General features: G+C 40.7%; 1 protein-coding gene across 1 annotated transcript in view; it reads right to left on the bottom strand.

Moving 5' to 3' along the window:
• lrp2b (low density lipoprotein receptor-related protein 2b) overlaps nt 1-21,193 on the bottom strand; it is a 95,878-nt gene that overhangs the window by 43,833 nt on the left and 30,852 nt on the right. The window contains 26 exon segments of the mRNA XM_034193473.1: nt 95-384; nt 510-668; nt 758-923; nt 1,058-1,505; nt 1,720-2,192; nt 2,325-2,516; nt 3,140-3,376; nt 4,160-4,373; nt 6,205-6,382; nt 6,555-6,664; nt 6,950-7,093; nt 7,363-7,529; nt 8,473-8,601; nt 9,063-9,240; nt 9,420-9,648; nt 9,922-10,106; nt 10,235-10,443; nt 13,779-14,059; nt 15,389-15,770; nt 16,624-16,740; nt 18,807-18,929; nt 19,045-19,284; nt 19,382-19,657; nt 19,787-19,921; nt 20,540-20,670; nt 20,754-20,879. Of these exon segments, the coding sequence (XP_034049364.1) occupies nt 95-384; nt 510-668; nt 758-923; nt 1,058-1,505; nt 1,720-2,192; nt 2,325-2,516; nt 3,140-3,376; nt 4,160-4,373; nt 6,205-6,382; nt 6,555-6,664; nt 6,950-7,093; nt 7,363-7,529; nt 8,473-8,601; nt 9,063-9,240; nt 9,420-9,648; nt 9,922-10,106; nt 10,235-10,443; nt 13,779-14,059; nt 15,389-15,770; nt 16,624-16,740; nt 18,807-18,929; nt 19,045-19,284; nt 19,382-19,657; nt 19,787-19,921; nt 20,540-20,670; nt 20,754-20,879 (5,519 nt within the window).

Genomic DNA, 21,193 nt, shown 5'->3' with positions numbered 1-21,193 from the left:
TATATTGGTAGTCCAGCTCCGATCACACAGAGCCACCCGCTCTGCTGTCCAGCTATAATCAGTACATTATTCACCATCCTAGTTCTACTCTTACCAGGAACACAGATGTGACTGCAGCCACCATTGAACTGTTGACAGGGGCTGGAGCAGTTTTCCTGTTTGGACTCAGCATAGACATGGATGTCATTTGGTCGGTACTGTAGATCCTCAAACAGCACTGTAAATCCTGAGCCATCATCCTTCCCAGCCCTGAAGACACCTTTTTCAGTCCAGTCGGTCCAGAAGATGTCTTGCTGGAACACAGTCATGGCAAATGGGTACTGGGTCCCACGTAAAATGAGTTGTCGGTTCTCACCAGTAGTCGAGGCTCGCTCAATCTTGTCTCTATAGAAAGACAAAGAGTAGAGAGCATTTGGCCAAATAACCACATAGAAAATATTTCCTAACTTCAGCTATAAATTGTGACTTTTACAATACAGAGCTTTCACTATATTAAAAAGTGGGCATACAGCGCTGTATCAGTCCAATACAGCATCCTCTCCTCATAGTCCAGACACAGGCCACTGGGCATTGACAGACTGGTGTTGATGATGGCAATTCGGAAGTTTCCGCCCAGTGTGGCTTTCTCAATCTTACCAGGGCTTCCCCAGTCAGTCCAGTAGAGGTAACTAGATAGAGCATTGGGGGAAAGATTGAAGCTCAGAAACAGTACCTACTGAGTGATAATTATTATGAAATACCAGGTAGTGGCTTTTACCCATAGCAGGGATCAACGACGATGCCTCTGGGGCGGTTTGCATTGATGATAGTTGATCGGTTCTGTCCATTCACACCCATAGACTGGATATTGCGTTTATAGTAGTCCGTGATGTAGAGACGCTTGTGGATCCAATCATATGCCAAACCCTCAGGGTCATCCAAATCTTTGAAAGGGGAGGAGTTTTCACAAAAAGAGACAAAAACATTAATAAGACCAAGAAAGGAACATACAGGTTGAGATAAGTGGAGAAAGTAAAAAAAAAAAAATGAAGCACAAAAAGTGAAGTGCAAAACTTACTTGCAGCTATGAAGACAGGTTGGCTTGTGATGGATGTTGTGGTGATGTAGCCAACCCTGCTTTGACCAATCCCCTTGTACTGGGTAAAGAAAATTCTCTTGTCCTTGAAGTCATAATCCAAAGCCATCAAGTTGTAGCCTAAATTAACTGTTGGTAATGGCGTGTTGTGATCATCTGGGTCTAACCGCACACTGTTCAATGTGTAATCTGTGCTGAAAATTAGAAACTCATCTTGACCATAGCCACATGTTACGCCATTACTAAGAAGTGATCCATGTGCACAAGCACATTTTGGAGCTACTTGGTCCACAATGGCAAAGCAGAGTTGCTGGCAGCGCCCGTTGTCCTCGTAGCAGGGGTTGAAGTCAACCTGGTGAGCAGATGTAGGCTGGACGTGTGCGTCAAACACAGCGACATCCAGTAGTCCATTTAAACCATCACGGATTACCTGGTAATATTAGTAAAACAATTCTGTCATAGCCATACACCACAATCACAGTTCTTTTTACTTTGTTTTATAATTAGAATGTTTAAACACAAAATCTCCCTAAATTATGACCCAAATTTTATGTCTCCCACCCCAACAAACTACATGACATCTCAAAGCAGGATTATTCGAATGGCTAAAACTGTTTCTTACATTAAAATGGGTTGAATCTTACCTCTGGCTGGTCAGTATTGCCTGGATCTTTACTAGCCTGGAAGAGCTTCCCAAGTTTTTTATCCACCCACAGCATATTGTTCCCAAATATAGCCACTCCCATTGGAGATGGATACCGGTTGCCATACCGAATAATCTGCCTCTGTGTGCCATCTGAGGCCATGCGGGAGATCATATCGAAAACATCATCTGTCCAGTAGAGAAAGTCATTGGTGTAATCAACTGTTAGGCCACGAGGCGACGCCAGGCTTGCTGATGCCAACACTGTGCGATTGGTGCCATCCAGCAAGGCCCGCTCAATCTTGGGTGTTTGGCCACCATCGGTCCAGAACAGGTAGCGAAGCTTGGGACTGACAGCAAGGTCACGGGGCTGGTCGTGGGAGGACTTGAGGAGAACCATTCGATAGGTGGTGTTGATAGCAAGCACTTCCAAGAAGGTCTGGGTATCAAAAGCATTGGTGAAGTACAAGTTTCCTGTGGGAGTGGATGAGAAATGAGGAAAAAGTATTACATCTATCCACAAGTGTGGCACAGGAGATAATGGATGGAGGGTTTTATAAATGGATTGTTGGATAGACAGGTACAACTAATAAAGTGGATCCATACCAGCAATCCAGTCTACAGCAAGGCCCTGGATGCCTTTTCCTCCAATGCCTGAGTTAGTGATAACAGTGTATTGTGATCCATCTGTTTTGGCTCTGAAGATTCCCTTGTAGTATGTGCTGCTGCTGTTGTCAGTCCAGTATACAAAGCCGGATTGAATGTGGAGGTCTAACTTGTTCTTGACAGAATAGGAAGCTGGAAAAAAGGGAATCATCAGATCCATCCTGTGATTTATTCATAGAAGTGACCCGCAGCCCCACCCAAAGGTTTAGCTAGGTTTACTAAGCAGGTAGTAGACAGATTTTACAAATGGAAAAGACATTGTGATAATTAGACTTAAGGCAGTTTTTAGTCAAATCACCACTGCTCCACACGTGTGGCCTTTGGCCAACATATTACGGGTAATCAAATGATGTAGCGCCAATGCTCAACAGCTCAATGTCTCTGCTGCACATTGGAGAGAAGCTAACAGGCTAAATTTACCTCTGGGCAGATGATGGAGTTGAATCACAACAAAATTACAGAACAAATGGAAGAGGTTGCTCAGTGTCCAAAAATTTAGAGATACAGATGAATTTCAGTACACAACATTTCTATGAAATGTTGTCCTGCCAGAAATGATAACATGCTGGCTAACTATTTCCACTTTAGACTTCTTCTACTCTGTTTTCTGATGGAGACGTAGCACTTTCCGCAGTGCAACACAGAACTATAACAGCAAACAACCATGTCTCCAGAATAATTTAGAAACCATGTGGACATGCAGTAGTGCGGACGTAAAAATCAGCCTAACTTGGAATCCTGAAATGTCAACATACATCCACCGACAGGCACCATGGCCTCTGAGTGGTCCGAACTGTTGATGTGGAATCCTCGGATGTGCATTGAGGTGGACACAATGGCAAAAGAGTCAAACTGTTCACAGCGGGAGCCATCTGGAGAGGAGTAAAAGCCCGTGGTACAGGCGCAGGACTTCTGGTTGTTTGGCTTTGGCAGGCAAAGGTGGGGGCAACCACCATTGTTGGAGCTGCAGGCATTGGTGGTACCTGCTGAATCTGAGAAAAAAAAAAAGAGTCAGAATACAGTGGAAGTGGACTGAGGATTACTGAGTTGCCTGATTCTCTTTTATATTACTGGCTGCTATATTTTCACACAAATAAGAAACTGCAGTTGTTTTCTTCCAGGAGAGACTCGGAACAGAGCAGCTGCTTCTTCACATCAAAAGGAACCGGACACAATGGAGGGAATATATTTCCCAGCTGTCTTGGGAATACCTCTGGATCCCCCGGGAAGAGTTACAGGACTTGGCTGAGGATAGGGAAGTGTGGGATTGGCTGCTTGGTCTGCTGCCACCGGACCGGGAGAAGCAGCAGAAAATGAATGAATGAATGAGTTTTCTTCATTCAGAAGTAATAAAGCTTGTATCACAAAAAGTAAATTCAAGTAAATTCACTCCTCACTCTGGTGGAGGAGGTGTAACAGGAAGACAGAGGATGGGAATGAAATGAGAGGAACAGCAGTAGCCAGTAAACCAGTATTGATCAGTATGTCTGGTATTTATATTGTGTATTTGTATTTATAGTTATATTTGAAAACTGTTTTTCTTTTTTTCACTTTTGATACTCTGTGTGCTTCTTACCCTGTGTGCTGTTATACAATGCTGCTGGAACCTCAATTTCCCTGAGGGAGTCTTCCCAAGGGATCAGTAAAGTTCTATCTAATCTAATCTAAGAAAGGAGATGAATTTAGATAATCAATATTTGATTTTGATCATGTCTGCACTAATCTTTCCCTTTCCAAAAGCTTGGCAATAATAGGTATTAAGTGAGTGTACATACTGTCTCGAGCGTGAACTTTGAGGGCTCGCAGGCCAGACATGCCACTCCTCAAGACCACCATATTGGCACCAGTGTCCTTATCGACCCTCTCAATGACCTCGTAGTCCAGGTCTGTGTAGTAGAGGTGGTTCTGGTAGATCGTAAGTCCCCACGGATGAGACAGGCCACTGACCACTGTCACTCGGGCTACTCCGTCCATAGTGCCACACTCAATCTGAGCCAAAACAGGAGAGTTTGTTCAGAAAAGTCATAGTATTTATATACTGCCAATGGTGGGCTAACCTAAATGTTTGTTTCTGTAACTGCTAATCCGCTAACTAAAAAGTTAACAGCTATAATGCTAAACAGATAAACCTCTACAACATTTAGCTGAAGCTACCACTAACTGATAACTGCTAAATTATATTTATTTAGTTTTAACTTTTAGCTTTGTTTAGCTTTGCTTTGTCTAATAATACATATATAAACCCATCCTAATTACAGTTAGACACAATCCCACTAGGATCGGTGGACTGCCACAGCGCCCGGGGACCAACTCCAGATGTGGAGACGCTGCCTTGGTCAGGGGCGGAGAAAGGAGAAGACACTAAATAAGCAAATTTTTGATTGTGGGAGGAAACCGGAGTGCTCAGAGGAAACCCACACAGACATGGGGAGAACTTACAAACTCTGGACAGAAAGGGCGGAAAGCGATCCCACAACCTTATTGCTGTGAGCCATTGTTTTGTGGTTTTAAAATCCCCCCCCCCCCCCCCAAAAAAAGATCCAAAAGCTGAAATTTTAATATGTTGAATTGTAAATATGTAGGTTCCCAACAAGATTCAACACGCAACTCACATTAAAAAAATGTTAAATAAAAGTACATATGGAAAATAATAATGTAATTAATGCATCAAATCTGGCTTGACCTCTAGCCTTGCTTGGCATCATTAATATCGCTACCACTTCTTTGTAACAACTCCATGCTTTAACATAGAGGCTTTATTATATATTTTTATTTGAATTCAAGACGCCCAATCTTTTGCGTGTGCTGCCGGAACTTCAATAAATATTTACAGAAAACTGCCATTTACCTTGTTGTTGGTTTTCGCTAGTGTGTATCTACTGAGTTTTGACCAAAAAAAAAAACTTTCTGTCTGAAGCGATTGTACTACAAACTCCCTGTAGCTAGGCGTCCATCTTGTACTGGTTCCTGCGCATCCGTACACGTGCATCAACACATAAAAACATGCACATAAGTGTGTTTACTTCTACAGCAGTAACAACAGTGTTTTAATGTTTTAACACCAAATAAATAGGAACAGCTTGTGATGTCTAGCTTTTGATATGAACTCTGTAAAAAGGTTCAAACAGGTTTCCAAACACTCCAGGATAAGTGTTTTGAGTTAGTGTCACTAATTTGTGGAACCAACAAAAACTCTCAGCGCTATCTCCAGCCACACATTCAATCTACTGTTTAATTCAGGGTTTAGTTTCCCATTCTGTTGTACATTTCATCAAGAATTTGCCCACATAGCATAGTGGGCATAGACATACTATGCCAAGTGGGCATATCGTGTCTCTCCTTGTGGTTGCCCGCTCATTAGCTTGACAGAGTTTAGCGACAAATACACAGCGTGTCCAGTCTTCAGGAAGCAGACATCAGTTTTAACCGTAGCCGTTTTAAATTTTTAACAATTTATCCAGCATCCATTAACCATCCATAACTTAACTCCCCTTACCAAGAAGTAGTATATGCAAGTATGTTTCAAGTATACTTCTAGTTTACTTTTTATATACTTATCAGTACTATTTTTTGGTAAGGGTCATTAAGACAGGTACCTCCACTAAACTTCTGCCAATACATCGAAGGGCTAAAGTTCACTAGATGCAATAAGGTTTGTCCTCATTATATGATTTTTTTTTTTTTCTTGGTGAGTTACAAGATGATAGCCTTCATTGTTTTTGAGAGGGCTGGGATGGACCTCAATCACTCACTCATCTGCATTTTTGCTATTCAAGCCTTATGCTGTTACCAGAATTTCAAGAATATATAGTGTACATACCATACCAGTGTTTGCCACAGCCCAGTATAGCTTCATGGTAGAGATGTCAGCTGTGATATATCCAACGTTAACCAAGTTGCCTGTGTAGAGGTTCCTGAGGTTGCTTCCGTCCATGTCCGCGCTGCTGATCTTTGGAGGAACTCCACTGTCTGATCCCTTGTCTGTCCAAAACAATTTCCTGTGGATGGTAACAGTTGAGTTATCACTTAGGCCGTGGCTGACCAATTGTTGGTTTTTTGACTGCAGAAACCAACAGTTATGCTTTGTTCTTTCCAGCATTTTGCTCATTTGACTGAATTCAAATTAAGCACCAAATACTCCAAAAATTCCTTTTCTGAGAGGTATTTTACCCTTGAGCTGGATCCACAACTATTCCAATGGGTTGTCCTGCTCCCTCTGGTTTACCCGTGGAAGCGATGAGGATCTTTCTATAGTGCTGGTTTCCATCAACGCGGATAACCTACATCACAAAATGTAGGTTTTTATCATTCAGCTGCACAATGATGAAACCAAAATAAAAAAAATTAAGCAGGACAGTGAGGACAAGTCATACACTACTTGTGTGAGATTAATCTAAAACCTTATTTATACTCAACAGAAATGGACACGAATCCTCGTAATAAGTACTTCTGTTTTACAAATCACCACTTTACATTCTCCACAGTTATTGTCTCATGTCTTAACTAGTACTCTCATTGAATTGCCACCCCAATTCTGCCATATATATATATATATATAGACTTACCTCTATCCTTTTAGCAGCAGGATTAGTGTAGTACATGATTCGGCTTATCCAGTCAAACGCCAGACCCGTAGGTGATCCCATGAAAGCAGCTGGAGCAAACTGACCTCTGTTAGTACCGTTGGTTCTCACTCGCCAAATAGCACCCTGATCATTGGACACAAACAGATTGGAAAAAAAGCACATCGCCTTTGCAGATATAAAACTATTGTAGATATCAGGTGCACTTCACTTGTATATTTCAGTTACATACTGTATTCTAGAAATAATGGCCATCATTACTCAAACTGAGAAGCTGCATTTTGCAACGCTGAGAGTACATACAATATATACACAGTTGTCTGTAAGTACAGTGGATGCATTATATGCAATAATAAAATATTTCACCAAGTTTTAAATGAGTATCTGTCACTCACATTGCTTTGGACCCAATAGACAAACTCTTGTTGATCATCAAAGTCAATGTCCTGCCCCTGGGTGATGCCAGACACGGGAGCCATTGCGTTGTTGGAAGGGTTAGCGGGGTCCAGTGGAATGCCAAGTATTACCGAATCTCTCACAACCATCAGGAAAGGAGTATCGTCTAAAATAAAATAGTAAATATTATTAAAAAGAGACAACTTGTTAGTATTAGCTAACATGTTTGTCAATTAACTTTGGTTATTAAGTTGACTAGTTACTAGTTAATGACATCTTAGCTAACTTATAAAGGAATATACTGATGTGTGATTAAACTGATTAAATAGGTTTTCTTGTTTGTTTTTAATCTTTTTAATACTTGTTTTTCATCTGTTTTATTGTCCTGAATTGCAGAGAACTGCTTTGTAACGGTTTAGAAAATTATTACTATTATTATTGTTATTATTATTATACAAGTATAAATTGGAAACAAACTAAAGTAGATGGCTATGAAACTAAGGTGTAATAAATAAAATATTTTGCACTACCGCATTGTGATACCAAACTGCACATTGATATAAATTAACATGGTATGTTGCCAGGGTTTGAGTGTCCACCTGGTTATACAGATTATTCAAATATAACCTGAACTGTTCCATGTGTATGGAACATAAGGAAACATTAGGGGATTCCTCAGTGATGTCACTGGGAAACACCACCAACAAAACAAATATGGTTTCAGTGTTGAATATTGTGTGTATAGAATACTGAAAGCGTGCCAATTTTGTGGCATAAAAACACTACGCAAAGTGGTAATATCTAGGCAAAATGCAGAAAAGGTACTTTTCTCAAGAACTTTTAGTTTTATTTGAAGAAAAAGAGTGAATTGTGAAATTCTGTGGTGGGCCTTCTCTTGTCTATCCTCATCCAACTTCTTTCTCCTAAGGTTAAATCGGAACACACCAGTTGCGATTTTATAAATTTTGAGTCTATGAGATGATCTGTAACTTCTCAGAAGGATGTGGTCATATAGGTACAGGCTTCACATTATTATATAGACACTGAGAGATTATGTTTAACAGAAACTTTAGAATCATGCTGGTGAAACTGTGCTATGGAAAACACACCTTTGATGCAGGTGCGTTGGTCCGTGTCCAATTTCCAGCCAGACTGGCAGTGACAGGTATAGTACCGTGGTCTTATATTTGCTAGCAGGCACAGCTGACTGCACAGATGATCTCTGCATGGATTGAAGGCTAAAAACATAATGTCACTTTTAATCAGCCTTAATAACATTAATATACAAAATTTGTCATCAACAAAACATGCATTTTATTTATGTTTTCACAATTTGGATGCATCTTTGCTACTAAGGGCCACTGTTGTACAGTTTAGGCACCAACTGCATTTCCTTACAAATTAAGATGGCAATTCAGTGGGGTGTCACTTGTCATCATGTCTTTTTATTTGGATTTGTTATTTCCATTTAAGAATTTTTTCATTTGTGACAATTCCCTTAAAAAAATTGGGTTTATTTTTCTAATAATATTCAGATTAAGTCCAGTTTATAACATAGAGGTCTACAACATCTTTTGAATAATCAGTTTACACATTGGAATTACTTATCCTGATAATACAGCAAACATACATATGCGTCTGAAAACTACAAAGATTTCCTACCACTGGGATTTGGATTTGTTGTTTAATTGGCAGTTACCTGTCGGCTGTTTGATAGGGTGATCCAAAACAATGCCCATAGGCTGGTAGACGTTTTGCATCAGAATGGTGATGTTGCTACCGTGAAACTTGTTGGTCCTCATAATTTTGCCGGTGTAGCGCTCAGACCAGTAGATGTTGTCCTCAAAAATGGTCATACCATGTGGGTGCTGGAGAACCTGGTAGAAGGTAGACATCCACAGGGTTAATGAATCAGCGTTCATCCACTAAAGGGTTGGTTTTAAACTTCAATTATGATTTATATTACATTTATTATGTCTAAAATGCATTCCATTCCATGCATGACCATTTCTTAACATATCTGTGAGAGATTTTCAGAAAAGCAAGTAAAACCTACCAGGTCACTAGCCATAACCTGATAGCGATTGCGCCCATCATAATCGCAGTAGTCAATGTATTTCAGGTAGGCATCAGCAAAGTAGACCCTGCGTGCAGTGTAGTCCAAAGCCAGGCCATTGGGCCAGTAGACCTTTGTGCTGACAATGGCCCGCCTCATTTTACCGTCCATGCTGGCACTCTCGATCATAGGGTTCTGACCCCAATCTGACCAGAACATTAGGTATGTGCTGAAAGGAATAACATTGTAAAATTTAAAAGGAGTCTTTACTGTGACGATTGACTGTTGATGAGCTAAAATCAGTCAATCTGAGTTTGTTTTGAGGCAGTTTAGAATAAAACCAAGAGGTTTACTATAAACATTACACAATTTGATCAAAAACAAAAGTGTATAATAAATAGTGACATTAAATGCTAATTAAAAAAAAAGAACAATAGAATGAGAAATGCAAATTAACAGATTGTCCTTGTCAGTTTGTGCAAAAGATGCACTCGTCTCTTACTGGTTGCGGGGATCTAAAACCAGTCCCCGGGGGCTTGTGATGTTTATGTTAAGAAGGACTTTCCTGAAGCGACCATCCAGAGTGGAAACTTCAATGTTCTCCTTGACAGAGTCGGTCCAGTAAAGGTTCCGGCCCACCCAGTCCACAGCGATACTCTCTGGGACCAAGAGACCAGTAGAGAACACCTGAAACAACAGAGAAAATGTAGTTCAAATTCTCCTGGTTGCAGATGTGCAATAATCAGTGGAGGAAATATAACTTGGATTATATATAATCTATTGGTTTGATCCATTTGTGAGATCAGTAATCCTACCACACGTCTGTCTGTGCCATTTTGGTAGGCGCTCAATATGTTTTTCAGTGAAGCGTCCGCCCAGTACATTCTGGAGGTCATGCGATCAAAGTCTACAGTCACAATTGCTGAACCGCTGATCAGTGGGCGAATCTGTGGTGGTTTCTTATTGATCCAGTTGCCAATGATCTGGCTACGTTTGGAAACCAGAAGTACAGCTGCTGCTGGGTCTGAAAGGACAAAAAAAGAACACCTTATAACTTCTGTTGATATTTTTTTAATAGTACATGGTTGGGTTATTACACATACAAAAATATATTGTATACTCTGTTTACTTTCTGTGTGCGCCATTGTAATGTCATACTCAAGTATGATACTATAATTGTTGCAACTTATCCTTTTACCAGTGACACTTCTTCAGCTGACTTGTTAATATGGTTTGGCCCCACAGCAGAGAGATTCAACAAGGCATTGCTTTTGCTCTATACTTATATGATGACATCACATAGTTGCTACACCATTATGCCACGACCACTGGAATTGTTGATGTGAGGCAGGATATACCCATGCTTTCATGTTGTTTAAACCATGTTCTGATCCTAACATCTGAATATTGTGGAGAATTCGAGGCTCACCTGTCTATGTTTACTGCATCTAAAACTGGCAAAAATGTATAAAATCCTTGATCAAAACCTATCAGGTGCTGGTGTAAACTTTCATTTAAATGTCATATATACTCTCTATACCCCTTATTTGTACAAGTACTTCCATCTATACCTGTTGTTTGATAATTGTAGACTAGTTTACATACTATTCATAATGTGGCAAAACCTAAATAATATGGCAAATCATTGGGTCAGTGACAAATTATGGAGAATTTTGGTTATGGGGAGGAGACAAATTGGCAAATGTTAATGCCATGCAAACTGATGGACAACACTTGTTTTAGAATGTAAAAAAAAAAATTATTATAGAAGTAACACAATAATACTAATAATGACTAACATTTTAACCTGATTTACTAGCAATATGATTTCTAAGAAATCACCAGTTGAAAATTGCAATCCTAAACGATGATAACGGCACTGTCATTGTAAATATGCTCAAGGTAGCATCCCTGGACACAACCAAAGGGAGGGGGGTGATGGTCTAGTGGTTAAGCGTTGGGCTTGAGACCAGAGGATCCTTGATTCAAATCCCAGCCTGATCGGAAAATCTCTAAGGGCCCTTGGGCAAGGTCCTTAACCCCCAAGTTGCTCCCGGTGTGTAGTGGCGCCTTGTATGGCAGCAGCCTGACATTTGGGTGAATGCAAGGCACTGATGTGTAAAGCGCTTTGAGCATCTGATGCAGATGGAAAAGCGCTAAATAAATGCAGTCCATTTACCATTTAACCAAAGAAAGATGGGTTTTTGTCACCTCTTTTTCAAGTAGATGTGACAAACTTATAGACAAGACTTTTGGACAGTTTAACAAACTGTACATTGTACATTATCATGCTTGTCACAGAATGCTGTTATGATATTGTAATTATTCTGGTAATATTTTACTTTTAAACATTTTTCAAATATATGTTTTTCTATTAGATATATTCTACAAGATATATTTTGTGGTTTTGCCAGCATTAACTGTCTAAAACCTGTTTCCGCCAGCACAGATTTTGCCAGTTTTTAACCATAATGTGTCTAAAACATCCCAACCTTGAATTATAGTGAGCCTATGCCCAATGTAACCTCGGTTTCCTGAGCTGAGATGAGATGAGTGACGCACCTGGCGTGGCCTTCTATTTCTATAGCCCATTTGTGACAAGGTTCGATGTGTTGAACATTCAGAGATGCTCTTCTGTAACCCTTGATTGTAATGAGTGGTCATTTGATTTGCAATTAGCAAGTCATTTTCACCCAGAGTACCACTGCTCACTGACTGTTTCTTCATTTCTGGACCAATCTCTTCAGACCCTAAAGACGGTTGTGTAAAGCTTCAATGGGAGATCAACACTTTCTGAAATCCTCAAACTTGCCCAACCAGTTAATTACTATAAATGCATAAAGGAACTGAACTGAGCACGCCTGCCCGTCAGCTCAATGATGCTGATGCTTCGCTCAGGTTTTGTCAGGTCTGGGAGAATGTAATGGTGTGAAGCAGGAATCGTATGCAATATGTGTAAAATCGTAGCTGCCTCCAACGCCTCGTACACCTGTTGCTACAACTATTTGCGTACACCAGCGACTGAAAGACAGAGTGTGCGCTGTGAGAGCCCATTGAACCCTCTCGCGGCAGTTGTCAGCCAAATTCCAGCTGACACACACGAACATCTAACAACACTCGCTTGGCACTTAGAAAATGTGTGGCCATTCGCACTGTTAACACGACAACAGTCAGCAGACGATCACTGTCGAGCTGGATGTGAAATTTGTCTAAGTGCCCCACGAGTGTGGCTTTGCAAACAGACAATGACACGTTGGTGTGTGCACTGAACTGAAGGGGTGTCCACCGAAAAGAGCGGCTGTGAAGATCTGTGGTTCTGGATGTCATGGCTGGGGAAACAGTTACCATGTTTGGACGGACATGAACTAACAACTGTCAACTGTGATGTGCATGTGTCTGCTTGCTGTCCTCACGTGGACATACATAAAAACATATATCGCTATTGTAATGGGTTGCAGCAAGCGCACACACACTGCACACATTGACAGGCTATCCCAGGTGAAATAGACCATCAAATATAAAACGCAGCGGGCGATCTGAATGTCACGTCACCCACGTGAGCTCTGTTCCACATGATGCAGTGTCAGTCGGTCCTGAGGCGCGCTGTCCACAAGACACGCGTGACTTGTGGACGTGCGTGGGGCTGGCTGGACACGCCGCCAGCAGATGTGGACATGATAAGCATGCCCTCCTTCTCATTCATGTCATTTCGTGACTGTACATCTGTGACCATGGGTCATCGTCATCTACAGAGGAACAGATGGTTCATACTTGTATTGCCCGCTTGATAAGAGGAATTCAATAAAATGGGGTGTTTTTATATGGTGTGTGTGTTTTTTTTTTAAATATGTCCATCTAAATAAACTTGAATTGAATTGAACTGAATCTCCTTGTTGATTTCAGGCATTTTTCCGCACCTTTTACAGGACAGTGATGGTAACTCAGTGGTAATGTTTCTGGCTGGCAATCAGAGCTTTTGGAAATTGCAGGTTCGAATCCCGTGGGTAGCATGTATTTTTTTACAGCAGCTGCACGATGTGGTTACACATGCATCAGCTGCTCGCACTGTGTTCCCCCATGCACAAAACCATCGCAGCGGCATAGTGCACGCCTGCCCGTCGGCTCAATGTTTTCATGGTTTGCTCATACAAGCTGTTCCACTGTGATTCACCCTGATTTGTACTTAGTCATACTATATGTGAAGGGGCCCTAAGTAATGCCCTAAGATGATGTCTACGTCTTTGGTACTAGGTCTCTCAAAGGATGTCAAATTACTTACGTAGACTGAGAGAAGTCTTTACTACAAGCACACAACAGCTTATGGACGTGACTATGTGTTTGTTCATTTGGATCACTCACCTATAGCTTTGCAGGTGCGTTGATCTGGTTCTAGCTGGTAGCCATCTGAGCAGTAGCACCTGAAGCTTCCTCTTTCGTTATAGCATTCTTGGCTACAGAATCCTGGGATCAGACACTCATTAATGTCATCACAGGTTTTGGTGTCATTGAGGAGCTCAAAGCCTGGGGGGCAGAGGCACTGAGCCCCGAATGGTCCTTGGATGCAAATGTGACTGCAGCCTCCGTTGTTCAGTACACAATCATCTTGATCTTCACAAGATGATATGAAAGTCGGTTAATTACTATAAATGCATAAAGGAACTGAATGCATGCATTTCACTTTTGCTTTGATTTCACTTGATGCTTTTTTTTTTTTTTTTGCTTTTTTGTATTGCATGTAAGTTCATGTACTACAAAATTGTATTGTTATGTCAAAGCTTTGCATGATCTGCAAATTTCCTCATATACTGTAAAAAAAACTGTTATGAAAGAAAGAAAAAAACTGGTGGTTGCCAGAATAATTCTGTAAAAAATACAACACAAACATGTAAATACCTTTACAGAAAATGCTGTAAATTTTACAGTATAAAACTGTTGTAATTTGCAACAATTTAATAAGACAAACTGTTTATGGGCAGCCTTGCACCAGGGATATTCTGTTTGGGAAACAGACTAATTTTGTGAGCCACCACTTTGTTGTACGGTTTGAGTTAACCTGAAAATATAATAAACTGCAGAATCTGCTTTATCCTATTGATATATTGCCTACAAAATTCTCAACAGGCATTTTTCCCCCAGAAATCTTCATATTAATATACTTTGTACAAGTACAGCAAAAACATGTTAATATGGGTAAGACAATGAATTGTACAAGTCACTGTAATTTTAGAGTAGTTCCGAGTCTACAGCATCACAGTGATGAAAACAGCTGATCTCCCATGTGAAATATCCCAGTTTCAAGGCTGCTTGAGCCCAGTTGTCCTTATACTACTGGGGTTGTGTTAGAAAAACCAGATCGGCATGTAGATCTGATGCCAAACCACGTATGGCGGCCCTGAACAAAATGGAAGCAGCACAACAAAATCTCAATGAATGGGATTTAATGTGCAATAAATAAAACTACATTAAAATTCAACAAAAACAACTGGCAATAAATAAAAAGCTGTTGGATTTACTGGTTTAAAATGTAATTTATTTTATTTATTTATTAAATTGCAACAACTTTATACCATAATATTTTCAGGTTGTTCTGTAAAGGAGTTTACTTATTTTTACTGTGTTTTTAACAGAATTATTCTGAATTATTATTTTTTTTTACCATTTAAAAACAATTTTTTTTCATTTTTATTTTTAAAAAAGTGTAAGGGAATTTTCAGATTGTCTAAAGCTTTGAAATAACAATGTGACTTTGCAGAACTTGAACTTAAATATAACACAAAAAGCAAAAAAATAAGCATCAAGTGAAATCATTTTACAGTTTACCATTTCAGAGAGAGAAAGTTTGTTTAAACACTTCAAGGCACCACATCTTGCTCTTTGTATAAGGTATATCATGGTGTGGAGTTATGGTTATTTTATACCACCCATCCCTGGATTCAATCAAACTTGATACAAATGAATGAATTTAAAACTCACTGCAAATGGGTGACTCATCCGCCCCATTGGGACAGTCCCTGTTGCCGTCACACAGTTTGTCCACATCAATGCAGATGTCATCAGTTGGGCACTGCCACTGTCCAGTGGGACAGCTAAATGGAGGTGTTGGACAGTTCTGCTCATCGCTCATGTCCCGGCAGTCATTGTCACCATCACACAACCAGATTGTTGGGATGCACATCTTATTGGCACACTGGAAGTAGTTGGATCTGCAGGTGACAGGTGGGCACGAGTTGTGTTCATCAGACCCGTCTTCGCAGTCTGGATGGCCATCGCACTCCCACTGATTTGGTATGCAGAAACCGTCAGTTTGGCACTGAAACTCATTGTCGTGGCACAGACCTGGAAGTTGAGTGGCTGAAGAGACAAACACATTTCAACACAGAACCCTAAATTAGTAGCTAGAATGGCTACAGTGCATCACATTAAAAAAATGTTTTCACGATTATTTCTCTGGACATTCTGTTTGTCTTTCTGTTTCTCACATTTGGTAGCGAGTTAGATCTCAGGCTAAAGAAGGACTGATTAAATTTTAGTATGGATCCAAATATGAGTGGATTTTAATACATTTAGATAGAGAGATTGCTCTTGATTTAGTGGAGATTTGCTGAAATCCTGCCTTGATCTCACGTCTTGATTCCATTGATCCTGATCCTGCCACTGACCTGTGATTTGTGATATCATTGATTAGTTCAGTAATTGAGATCAAAGATGAGTATCCCTCCTCGTCTGGGATCCTGCGTTCTTTGATCTTGATTATAGGAGCAAAGTAAGACAGACAACGGCAACAAAAACATAACCTCATTGACAAAAAAAAAAAAAAAATATATATATATATATTGTTTAAGATCAAAGGTCAGTCAACAAGATGAAAAGGTGGCACTCTAAATGAATGTCCAGAATCAAAAATCATGATAAAAAATGAGCACAATCAGAATCACAGGTCAGTAAACAGGCTCTAAGAATGTATGAGAAAACATCAAGGGACACAGGGCTGTTGGCTGTTGTTGGATGTATGAGCTCTCTGAGTGCCCTCCAAACCATGTTGTAATTTGCATTTTCTTTGAGACAATGTTTTATCCAAATCAATGTTACCCCTGCCGAACCCAATTACATCATAAGGTATATTCTAACCTGTGACCACTTACAAGACTATTAGTCTTGAAATAAATTTTAATCTCTAAATTATCAACCGGTGCTGCTGACTTACGGCAGTTTTGCTCGTCAGAATGGTCCCTGCAGTCAAACACCCCATCGCACCGATAACTGGAACTGACACACTGGTCTCCGCTGGCACAGGAAAACTCATAGGAAGCACAGTCGAATTCTATGAGGTGAAATGGAGGAAAAATAAGTCATATCCTTACAAATTTATATGAGACTAGATGAGTTACCGGTTCTACGTTCACAGGTAATAGAGAAGAATTTTAGCCATTTCATTGTATGTTTCTTGTCACTTTAGTTAAGGTGTAGTAAGTTGTATTGCATTGTGTGTATGTTGTCATTAATTTTCATAGAGCAATTCATGAGACTCAAGTGAATGATGATAAAAAGGTGATAGCATGTCATATCACGGCAATGCTGTGGGATACAGGGCTGGATCCAGAGTGAAAATCTGACAGATGCATTTTTGCCCAACGATAAAATAAAAATTGTACACGTCTTATTATTCAGTAATCTTCATTCTTTTATTCGTGTGCAACATACACTGTCACACTTCTTTTAATATATTTATTATACTTCATGGACCATAGTGAACACTTCTTATTTGTATAAATATGATGTCCTGAAAAACAACACTATAACAAAAATTGACATGGTGGATCCTTGATCTCTGGACATAAATAGGAATAAACAAAATCTGTAGTTTTTGTCAAAAGCATTTCCATTCAGACATTATTGGCATGAATGTCTTTCCATATATCTGAGCTGAGCTCTTGCAGCTGTGCTGCACATCAGGATGTAATTTGTAAAGAAATACATCACGTCTCATTTTGGGAGGAAAAAATGTTTTAGTCGATTGTAGTTTCTTGTCTATTACAACATTTGTAAGAGGTGTCATTTTATTTAAAGCGGCAATTCATTTCGAAGTTATTAATACAGACCGGACTCTGTCTCTGCAGAGAGCCACGCAGCGTTTGGAGCTGTGCCAAAGCAACGGAGGACGATTTTCATTTCTTGACTGCAACAAGACAAGAGTCCCAGATAGTGACTTTAATCCACACAAAAGTGGCTCATGGTATTTTAATGGCTTTGAGAGGATTTAAGAACCGGACTTGCTGTTTCTGAAGAGCAGTAAATTAAAGAACCAACAAGCTAGTGGATCGAAGCATTGCTTCAATGGTTCACGCTTCAAAGTGGAGTCGCGCTGCAGAAACGGTTGATTACAGAGCTGCTGCAGATCAAATCCTGAATATCCGACTTTATTTGTACATCTGTATGACTCTGAAACTTGGAAAAATCCGTATAATTTACGGACAATCCGTATAGGTTGACATGTATGGTCGGAAAACCACCAAAAATGTAATTTCAGTCATCATAGAATGCCTTTCAAACACACTATTGTCTGAAAACTATTTATAAACCACTCACCATTTCTTGCTGAAATAAGCGCCCAATTTTCCTTGCACAACGTTTTTCCTGGATACCATGATCATCGACCTGACTGGACTGATGCTATGTTTGTTTGATCCAGTTTTAATTTTCCTGTGTACACCTGCGTGGTGCATTGTGGGATCAAATCAAAAACTGTGTTCACCGTGGGGACACGTTCAGCACTATTCGGGATTATTAGAGTTTTTTTTTTTAACTGATGATGAACAATGCGTAAAAAAAATCTGACCGATGCAATTGCATTGGTCCAAACCGGTCTGAATCCGGGCCTGGGATATATAATGTTCTTAGTGTCTCTGCAGATGTTTCCTCAGCTCTATTACATTTCATCCATTTAGCACTTGGGGTTTTAAGACCTAACGCCTCCTGGTTCTTGGGAGGCATATCGACAGTCTGCATGCTGTACACAGCAGGTACATTTTAAGTCAAAAAACACACACCTTAACTCGCATACAGTACACACTGGCCTGTTCGGATTCTAATTAAAGTCCACCCTCACCAGCTGCTACTATATAATAAGTAAAGTGTGATGCTTGCTACCTGACCTGAGTACCATGTGAAGTGTGAAAATAAGGGCTCCAATGAGCGTGTGTGTATGTGTGTTGGTGCATGTGCGCTTTCAACCTAAGGGCACCAGTGACCTCCCCGTTGGTGCCCCCAGTCACCATACCAAGTTTGGTGTCGATTGTTTAATTACTGTGGCTGTGCATAGCGAACACAAACCATGCCACATACATACAGATATAGATTGGCTTTTATATATAGATTAGCAAGTCCTACCACAGTTCTCTTCATCAGAGCCATCCAGGCAGTCCTGGTCTCCATCACACACATAGGAGATATAGATACAGCGATGGTCCGGACACAGGAAGTAATTCGGAGGACAAGAGGAGATGGTTGAATCTGTCAGTCATAGATATCACTTGAGTTTGGTGCAACACATTTCCACAATTCTGTTTTCATGAACATGTTGACAAGGTGCAAGACAGAAAAATGGATGCAGTTCTTCATCACTTACTGCAGTTGTGTTCGTCAGATCCGTCACCACAGTCGTTGTCACCGTCACACACCCATATTTTAGAGATACACCTGTTGTTGTCGCAGGTGAAGTACTGTGACGCGCAGGTGGTGGGGACCCTAGTAGGACAGTTGATCTCGTCAGAACCATCGCCGCAGTCATCAGTGCCATCGCAGCGCCAACTGGATGGGATGCAGCGCTTGTTGTTGCATGTAAACGCTCGTGGTGAACAGGTCGCTCCTGGCAGTCAGGTATAGATGGATAAAGCTGGATTAATGCATTTATTTAGAGTTTGCTTGAAATGTTTCATGCGTCCTTTTCTGTATTTTTCCCACACCTGGATGTGTGCAGTTGGCCTCATCAGTCCCGTCAATGCAATCAGCAATTCCATCACAGAGGAAAGAATTGGGCCGGCACCGTCCTTCGTCACACTCAAAGGCAAAGTCTCCACAGCTGTCGGGTGTGGGCACCGTGTCATCCTTTATGCAATCTCTGTGATTATCTTGAAGTTTCATACCATATGGACAGCCACACACTCGTTTTAAGTTGGGAATTGGGAAGCAGAAGTGACTGCAGTGGCCGTTGGGAAGAACATTGCACTGGCTTTTGGTCACTATTAGGGGAACGGTGAAGCAGCAGTCAGTAGGTTTGTGGATTACCATGTCTGTCTGGCCTGACGCTTAGAAGTGGATTGCTAAACTTAATCTCTGATATTTGCAGATTTCACTGCAGTTGAACTTACTGTGGAGGTCGGGGGTGTAGGCCTTGACGTTCATGATGTAGCCGATTCCCTGTCTGATCATAATGTTACCTCCTCCGTCCCTCTTCCTCATCTCAAATATGGCCCTGGTCCTTGTATCAGCCACGTACAGGTAGTCTGCAATGTTAAAAGAAAAACTGTGTGAAAAAAAAACCCACTAACAACACTGAAAACAGATATAGATGTTCTAAAGTATTAACCAAGAACCACTTGAACTGTCTGATATCCTAGTCATCTTTTTGTTGCCCTTAAATGAAAATTAGCCGAGTGAGGAAACAGACAGTGGGTATGCCATTGTTCTGGATTAGGACTATAAGATCAAGGTTTTCAAAGACTCCCTGGAATCATTCAGGGAGTTTTGAACCTGCAGAAAACTGCAAAGACACTGCTGGTATGTTTTCAGGAGAACAAATGCCCATGTTATTAGGGTCCTGGCTTATTATGTGGTTGTGAGACTTGGATGCTAACTTGCAAGCTACGGTGAAATCATGTCCTTGGTACTAGGCCTTTCCTTGGATCCACTGGAATTACTTTGTCAAATGAACAGTTACTCAGTGAGACTCAGGTGAGGAGTGTCACTTGCATTGTGAGGAACTGTCTATATTACTGTTGCTTTCTGCACTTTGCACATTGTTAAATTTGTAAATAAAATTACCAAGTGCCTAAAGCTTTTGTGTAGTACTGTGTATTAACTACAAATCTGTTTATGTCACAAAGAGAAATCAGCCAACCCACCTGAGTAAACAGTTAGGGAGTATGGGTTAGTGATCTGGCCAAGATTGCTGAACATCTGCCTGTCAGTCCCATCGACATTAATGTGACCGATCTGATCAAAGAGGGCGTCCACCCAGTACAGTCTATTCGTGCTGTCAAAGACCAAACATGACCCGTCAGTGCACGCAAAGCAAGAAATCATACAAAAACAATTAGAACAGCTCGGCGAACTTACCTGTAGTCAATGGCGAGACCAAACGGCCATCCCAGTGTTGTGTTGACAAGAGGAACAGCATTGCTGCCATTGGTCAAGCCTCTCATGATGACAGCTGGACGGTACCAGTCAGACCAAAATAAGTAGCTGTGTGTCAACAATGGATTGGACAAAGGAAGAACAACTCAGAGAGTGCAACACCCACACCTTTTGGGTTTGACACCCATTCATCTTTGTGATTTCGTGGTGTACTAATATGGTTCTGTCTAGCATTGATCATTTCGGTCCAAAATGGAACCACTTTATCCTTGATTCACACACTTTGTGTTGGGAAAGTGTAGTGACACGGACCCACAACAGGGGGCGCAAATGAACGGTCAATAGATGAGCCAAAAAGTAACAATTTAATGTTGTGAATGTGCACAACGAACATACAGACAATCACAGAATATCATAACAGT

Source organism: Thalassophryne amazonica, chromosome 18, assembly GCF_902500255.1.
Source record: "Thalassophryne amazonica chromosome 18, fThaAma1.1, whole genome shotgun sequence".
In the NCBI taxonomy this organism is placed as follows: Eukaryota; Metazoa; Chordata; class Actinopteri; order Batrachoidiformes; family Batrachoididae; genus Thalassophryne; species Thalassophryne amazonica.
This window is presented reverse-complemented; position numbering and strand designations above follow the sequence as displayed.